This window comes from Etheostoma spectabile, chromosome 18 (genome assembly GCF_008692095.1).
Source record: "Etheostoma spectabile isolate EspeVRDwgs_2016 chromosome 18, UIUC_Espe_1.0, whole genome shotgun sequence".
Classification (NCBI taxonomy): Eukaryota; Metazoa; Chordata; class Actinopteri; order Perciformes; family Percidae; genus Etheostoma; species Etheostoma spectabile.
In genome coordinates, this window is record NC_045750.1 from 10,503,581 (window position 1) to 10,511,634 (window position 8,054).

At 42.7% G+C, this 8,054-nt stretch overlaps 2 protein-coding genes across 3 annotated transcripts in view; one reads left to right on the forward strand and one right to left on the reverse strand.

The window, feature by feature from the left end:
* Positions 1–4,374, forward strand: part of armc2 (armadillo repeat containing 2) — a 19,866-nt gene extending 15,492 nt beyond the window's left edge. The window contains 7 exon segments of the mRNA XM_032543014.1: positions 50–172; positions 341–454; positions 893–1,025; positions 1,881–1,893; positions 1,895–2,036; positions 2,273–3,651; positions 3,707–4,374. Coding sequence (XP_032398905.1) covers positions 50–172; positions 341–454; positions 893–1,025; positions 1,881–1,893; positions 1,895–2,036; positions 2,273–2,406 — 659 coding nt within the window. The 3' untranslated portion in view covers positions 2,407–3,651; positions 3,707–4,374.
* Positions 4,375–4,741: 367 nt separating this feature from the next.
* The window catches only part of sesn1 (sestrin 1), a 109,424-nt gene continuing 106,111 nt past the window's right edge, over positions 4,742–8,054 (reverse strand). For both annotated transcript variants that reach the window (XM_032543015.1, XM_032543017.1), the window contains 7 exons: positions 7,846–8,046; positions 7,563–7,745; positions 7,062–7,298; positions 6,626–6,880; positions 6,342–6,532; positions 6,104–6,248; positions 4,742–5,993 (listed from right to left, as the gene is read on the reverse strand). In XM_032543015.1, coding sequence (XP_032398906.1) covers positions 5,907–5,993; positions 6,104–6,248; positions 6,342–6,532; positions 6,626–6,880; positions 7,062–7,298; positions 7,563–7,745; positions 7,846–8,046 — 1,299 coding nt within the window. In that variant the 3' untranslated portion in view covers positions 4,742–5,906. The remainder of the gene's footprint in view (positions 5,994–6,103; positions 6,249–6,341; positions 6,533–6,625; positions 6,881–7,061; positions 7,299–7,562; positions 7,746–7,845; positions 8,047–8,054) is intronic.

Consider the following 8,054-nt stretch of genomic DNA (forward strand, 5'->3'; position numbering starts at 1 on the left):
GTGTGTGTGTGTGTGTGTGTGTGTGTGTGTGTGTGTGTGTGAGAGACAGAGCTGAGGTCTGTGCAGGAAAGCGATGAACTATTGGTGAATGTGGCTGCCACCATCAACAACCTGTCTTTTTACCAGGAGGAAAGCTCTGCACTCAGACGCAGTCAGCTCACCATTGCAAAGTGTAAGACTGAAAGACTGACAGATCTCAATGTAGAAATATAATACAAACAAAGAGAGTGGAACTATTTGTGTATTTTGCTGAGTTTTTCCCCATATTGTCCTGCTTTCCTGAATTTCCCTTCTACTTTTACTCGCTTTTTCTTGGCTCACTCTTTCATTTTTACTTCAGTGATGTTGAAGTTGGTGCTCAGCCCAAGTAGGGACGCCATGCTTGAAGCCACCCGTGTATATGGAAATTTGTCACAGTTCAAGGATGTGCGGGACTTTATTATGCAAAACAAAGGTATGTGATGGACACAAACACCAACAGATACGCACAAAACACTCCAACATGAGATTATACGTATTTTCTATTTTGTTTAGGCCTCATAGTATTCATTGACTTTTGCAGAATAGTTAGCCGAAGTAAGCAAATGATTGTCTTTAAAGCCAATACGCAGAAATAAATAAATAAAAAGGCTTGTGTAAATATGCATAAATTGAATCTTCCTTTCACAGAACTTTACAGAATTCTTAGTACCTTGACACAGAATTGCAAGTACAGTAAGCATCTCTGCATTCTGTTGTGTCATGTTTAGGCTGGACTTATATCTGTAAGGCCATCTACAGTCAGCATAAACATGCCAGCTGAATCTGGTGATAGCAGCCGTCTTATCTTTGACCTGCTTTGTCTTCGTGCACTCCCACACATCATCATCTTTCTCCTCTCCCTCGTCCTCAGTGCACCAGTTTGTAGTGACGCTGCTCGACTCAAAAAGCACTGAGATGTGTTTTTCAGCCTGCGGGGTCCTCACCAACCTGGCTCTGGACCCTGCCAACAGGGACAGTCTCTCAGTGGAGGGGGCTGCTGCCAAGTAAGGACTAAGGACTTAGGGATTACCGTATGTGTGTGAATGTGTATACAGCATATGTTCATATTCATATTTTATTTGACAGGCAGTTCAGACTTTTCACTAAATATAGTAAAGCTGATGAAAACAAAGCAGATCTACTGTGCTTCCATAAACGAAATTAAATCAAAATATGATGATGACTTAAATAAGACAATATAGTTAAGAGCATCTTGGGTCTTATAACCAGCAACATATGACAATAAAAAATCAATACATAGCCGATACAACCGGTGACAGTTTCATCTCAGCTAAAAGACTGGAAACCAGAGGAAACAGCTAACCTGGCTCTGTGGAAAGGTTTCATTTTGACAAACATAAGCACAACAACTCCACTGACATGAACTAGGTGCTACTAATCATTTCATACTTAATGTTATTTATTTAGAGTAGGTATACAAGTAAGTATAACTACAAATAAAGTTATAATTTCTGATTTGTCAAATTTAGATTTGTACATTTTTAACACATGGCATCTTAAAGTGAAACAAATTCTGTGAAATGATCTTCTAGTGCAAGCTTCTCACACATTGTTTGAACATTTGAGTTCTTACTTCCCCTTTACACACACACACACACACACACACACACACACACACACACACACACTAGTCCGTTTCAGATGTTGTCCAATGAAGTGGAGCTAATGTCCACAAACCTGCCGGTCATGTGAATCCCTCTCCCTCAAGTCACGGTGTGTGTGTGTGTGTGTGTGTGTGTGTGTGTGTGTGTGTGTTGTGTGTGTGTGTGTGTGTGTGTGTGTGTGTGGTGTGTGTGTGTGTGTGTGTGTGTGTGTGTGTGTGTGTTGTATGTAGCCAGGCTTGTGGACTGTCCCTGAAGACTTCGGACCTCGTGATTGGCAGCTGGCGGGCCAGGTTTGTCAGGCGTTGTGGAACATGATTGTTTGTGGTTCAGAGAAGCTGCTGCACACACAGGAGAGAGAGTCACTGCTGGAGATCCTCACTACATGCTTAGGTTGGTTCACAGTGTTATCATTACAAATCCTTACATAACAAGGGAGGGAGACACGCTGAAGAGAAAATGCTCTGGTTCACATCAGCACATCACACATATTCCCATTTTCACGAACATAATACCTCCATGGTCACATCTGAACACAAAACCTGTCACTGAAAAGTATTCAAAATAAGCCTGAAACCCCTAACTAGGTTCTCTCATCTTCTGTCCACTCTTTTCAATGTGTTCCCTAGATGAACAGGAGGCTCTGAAGTGGATAGAAAATGAAGATATGAGGGATTTCCACAGGGCATGCTGGGAGTTAGAGTTCATACCTGTAGCTCAAAAACTGATAAAGACGCTCCGGCCTCTGGACCTAACAGCCTGACAAAGTTTGAGTTGCATGTTGTCATAGAAATCTTAGTATTGTTTTAAACTTTTCAATACACATTCTAACTATTATACACTTACTTTCAGTGGGTTAAAAACACCTTTAAAAATGTCTCAAACCACAATTCAGTTTTCCACTGTCCATCTATAATATGCTTCAAGCTGACTGTTAATGTCATTGTTTAATGAAACTACAAACCTTTTAGGCCAACAGGTTGTCAGCGTGTCATATTGAAAACCACAGATTTTGAGTGGTTGATGAAATATTATGAAAGAGATGAGTAGCAGGGTGAATCTGTTTAAATGTGTGTGGATGTTATAATTACCAGATTGTTTTTATCAATTCTGTATACTTTATACACAAGGTCTTCATTTTATTTATTTTCTTAACCTTTTCAATCCCAAGACAATTTCTTAATTTTCATTTAAAAAATGTGTAGCCTTTTTTCACTTTCATTTTCATAAAGCAGACGCCTTGATTTTCTGGGTATCTTCACAAGTACAGGGATAATTTAATTCAAGCTCTTTGCACATTTCCAGACTTGCACAGTTTTGTAGCTCACTGTGTTGTAAAGGTTCTTTTATGATAATGTAGTCCTGATGGATAACTGACTTGGAATTTACCACATAAGTAAATCTTTTATTTTCTGTGGATTGTGTGACATTGTAACTTGTACATAATAAAGCACAAGAAAGTGGAAAAACATGTTTGCTTCTCAAAGCCTTTATTATTACACAGATATGGGGCCAGGCAGTGCTTGCCAGTTACACCAAATAGCCTAAAGTACAGTATTTCAAAATCACATCGTTATTACATCAAAACAAATCAGAAACGGCACTTAATGCAAAAATCCCCGTTTTCACAAAATAGGAACCTTAAAACAACCACAAGACAAGCCAATGTTAAAAAATAAAAAACAAATAGAACTCTACACCATTCATTAGCCAGAGATACTAACAAGCATTGTTCTCTACATTTAATTTGTCAGATTGATATGAAAGACAGTTGGCTGGCTGATATCAAGGCTGCTCAATGTTTCCTATTCCATATATTGTCTGGGAAAGCCACCGAAATGTGAAGGCAGTTTAGTCAGTGGGCATAATACTGATTTTGTCCTGGTATTTGTGAATTGACAGACAGGCCTTGATGGGAAACACCCTGAACTTCGGACAGCCTCAATGGGAGAGTGAAGGATCTTTCCCAGTTAGGTGGGACTAGAGGTAAACACGAAAGAGAGGTAAGGTTTGCTACATGGAATTCCCCCTTTTCTTGATCTTATGTTGGTCAGGAGCAAAAGAGAAACTTTGTCCTTGACCACACCACAAGAACAGGGACCATTACCCGGTTCCCAGGGAGTCATACAGTTCTCCAGCTTGTACAGTAAAATGACATTCACATGAAAGTCCCTGGATTGTACTGATTACAAACTGAGTTCAGTTTACTGTTGATGAGTCAGCTTTATTAGCAAAGAGTTGAGTGTACTTTGAACATAAGCTGATAGAATTAACCCCATGAGTCATCTTACCATGGGCTATTTCATTTCCTATACTTCCCGCACAGTGGAAGTGAGCTGATATTGACACTGACTGTGCTATGTTCGATTCCTAAATTGCGTAGGCCTCTCCACATCGAATATGTCTTTGATGAAGCATTGAAATCAGATTTGTTTAGGAGAAAACTACAAATGATACACAATTCAATTTCATAGTTTATTTCTTTTCATATTTTCATATAAAAAAAGTGTCAGTAACTGACGTCAGTCAGAAGTTTGAAAAAAAAAGCTCAACTTCCTCTCAAAACACTTCCAAATGTACCATTCCTTTATCAACATCGCCTCTCCCCCTCATCACTCATTCATCTGTCTGAATCTCTCAATCCACCCTCAGAAGAATGCAGTAAGTTACTGGTTTTAGTAAACAAAAAACAAAACAGCAGAAGTTTCTCACCTCTGTTCAAAATGTATAACAAAAAATAAAATAAAAAATAAAGCTGCTTTTGCACTGGTTAGACTTCCCCAGCAGGAAAATAAGCACAGCTAAAACCTTATGCATTCAACAGCTAATCGACCACAGTCGGCCATGTGTGAGCCCACCGGCTTCCCGAGCAGTGGGAACAGCCCGGAAAGAGTCTCTGCTCACCAAAGAGCACTTATATATGTTTTATTGAGAACAACAGAAGAGGTATTCATTTACTGGTAAATTCACAATCCAAAGCTTCGAAAGTGTGTTAGGATGACCAGGCAGCTGAGATTAGCGGAAGACAGATAAGGTGTGGTTAGGGGAACCGGAAGCAAATCCCTCCTGGAAAACCTGGTTTATAACTTTCTTTATGATTAGCTTTTTTTTTTTTTTCATTACCAGAAAAAAAAAGACAACAAAAAACAAATGATACAGTTACTCACAATAACAGAGCTACAGCAGAAGCAAGAAGTCTTTCCTTCAAAGTGCCTCGCTTTTTTTTTTTTTTTTTTTTGACACATGAAATTCAAAGACAACTTTTTTTTTCTCTGTCAACACCACACACACACAGTCATCAGACACCGAACTCATCCACACATGTACAGTCAAACTCAAAAAGGGCTCAGACAGTGTTCTTTGAGTTTCTTTCCAAACCACTCTGGTTTTCACACACTCCTTGGATTAGCTTACATTGACATTTGAGATTTTGAGATTGGGGTAGAGGACAAGGGGGGTGGGGTAATGCAGTGGATTTCTAATGGATAGGGCCTTAGGGGGTATAATGGGGTTGAGGGGTGATTTGGGGATCAATATGATCCCGTTGAATACACATGGGAGCAGCAGCATCAGCACGTATGCACACTGTGCTGGATAGTTCAGGCACACCTTTAAAAAAAAAAAAAAAAAAAAAGTATATATATATATACGCCCAAAGTTAATGCTCTCCAGTTACCACTTACGGCAACCACATTGATAACAACATCCACGTCCCTTAATACAAAATGAAATAAAAAGACATTAAAGAGACTAAACAAATACAACAGTGACAAGAGAATCAAAGTGCAGACTGGTTCTGGCTGCACAGCTTTCTGGGGATTTTTTGTGGGTCTTCACCAGGAGACAGACGAGAATGGCAACAAAAGGGGTTCCATGCTGGAATACTGAAACATCGTCTTGGATGCCTCAGGTGTCAGTGGCCAGGCCCAGCACAAACTCCCCAGCAGAGCAGGAGTTTGCTCCAGACTGCCCTCTCTTGGTCAGTTTTGGCACTGCAGGCAAAAGAACTGAATTTATGTATCCACTTGTAGTTTGAGATGATTGACAGTTGTTTTTTTTTTTTTTCTTCTTCTTCCTTGCTTTCATTTGTTCTGATCCTCTTCTCAGCATCCATCCAATAAGCACCGTCACAACCCAGGGCTTGTCTCGTCCACATTTTTGTTGAATTCCCCCTTTTTAATTTTTTTTTCTTTTTTCTTGAAGTGTCCCATAATGAGCAATGACAGACAGTAAAAAGACAACCATAAAAACACCAAAAGCACTTCATGTCATGTAGCGCGTAATCGCTCTCAGAGCGTATAACAGTTCTGCTTGCATTCGAGCTTCCATAAGAAGCAGATTAACGTGGACCTGCAAGAGAAAAGAGACAGTTATTAAATGTAAATTTACATTAATCAACCAATTAAAATAGCTGCTATAGATGAGGCCAGGGGGGGCGGGGGGGGGGATCAGGATCTTACCTTCTCGGAGTGCTGAAACTGCCTCCAGAAGCTCTCATACATTCGTTTGGTGGTCTTCTCAGGACTACACACCATAGTCTTAATATAGATCTTAAAGCTACGGTCCAGAAGCTGATTTATCTCCCCGTAATCATAGTCATCATACCTGAGGAACACAGAGGAACAGCGTTGGCAACAGTGCTGCAAACGTTACAAAACAAAGGTTGCATCATAAACGTTTTCTAAGCTGGCGACTGACCTGATGCCAAACATGCAGTGGATGTAGTTCCAGATGGCCCTGCGCAGCATACTGGTGTCTACATCCTTGTGTGTTGCCATGGTGTTGTAGGTCAGATTGTAGGCCATCTGGAACTTCTCGTCCAGCATCTGACCAACATCAGGGTACAGTCTGTTGACCAGAGAGAAACCGTGATCTTCCCAGCTGTAGTCCTGGAGCAAAGAGAAATTAGAAGTAAATAACAGTCATATGGACCATTTTTTTAGTATACTGTCCTCCATTTACAGACTGTATTTGATCTCTACCTGCACTCTGAATGTGGGCACATGCTCCCCCCTTCTGGAGAAGTCCTTGTACCCATAGCTGGGGTCCTCAAAGTGTCGGGAGATGTCTCTGGAGGGGACAGACTCCTCGTCCTCCGCTGTAACCACCAACATGCTCTCCGTCTTCTCCCTCTCGAAGCGAGTTGCCATCTCCTCCTGGCTAGCCTCCTCGTCGTCGCGGCACTCCTGCAGCTGCTTCATGCGTTCCATCAGCACCTCCACCTCACCGCATATCTCCTTCGGAAACAAAGAGCAAGAGAGCCCGCCTCCGGTTAGGAAGGAGTCCTCCAAGAAGCATCTCCGCACCAGGATGTACAGTGGAGGGATTCCACCCGCTGCCTTGACTGAAGTTTCCCACACTAGTAAAACCTGAAACACGCTGTAGCTCACTGAACAAACACCATCCTTGACCACTCACCTGGTTGCCAAGCGGATCGTCGTGGTGATTAGCATGTCCGTTGCCATTAGCAATGTCACAGACGCAGAATTGGCTGACGGAGGGGGGTCTGAAAGTGTGTCCGCCGTCGCAGTGGATCTCGGGCGTGATGCCGCAGCCGAAGGTGAACGAGGCGAGGGAGTGGTAGTGTGTGAGGAGGACCACGGCGTGGATTAGCTCTGCGAGGGACCAGCTGTGCTCCTCTGCCTTCAGAAGGCACTGGGAAAAATAAAGTGAGTCTTGGTAACTGGAGCCAAATAATGACTTCAATCTCCCTGACCTTTTCGGAAGAGGGAAAGAATGTTTTCACCCTTCCTAACAAATTTACTGTCGTCCCGTCCCCCCCCCCGTCCCCTACACCCCTACTGCGATGACTCCCAAATCCTTCCAAGTTATACCATTGCAGCTATACTCCAGCCTACACCCATGATCTCAGCCTGTTACGCAAGACTTTTCACGTCAAGACCGTGCCCGTCCTCTCACCTCGATGTGTTCCTTGGTGAGAAGCCAAGGTCGGTGGGCCAGGATTTTGTTGAGCTCCCCGAGCTGCTGCAACTTCTGCGGCGCTTCATCCAGGCCGTTCAGCCACTTGGGATCACCCCCGACCTGGAGGAAGTCGTTCACGTGGAGGTTGACTAAGTAGGAACACTGGTGTCTAGCTGCCGCCTGCAGGATCAGAGAGGAGATTGACCACAACAAAGTTAACAGCTTGACACTAAGTTACATGAGGCGTGGACTAGATAGCAGAAGATCAACGTGACTGTACCATGATGCCGATGTAGTGTCGGTAGTGCAAAGACAGAGGTCCATCCATCTGCAGCAGGTAGTGCTGCGTCCGGAGAAAACTCCCCAGGTACTGCGGGTGGAAGCCCATCACCAGAGAAATGTTGTCAAGGCGACCGAGGGCTGCAAACGCATCCTCAAATATCGACTGTGTCCTGGCGTCCACTTTACTGATTTGAAGAATCTGGAAAA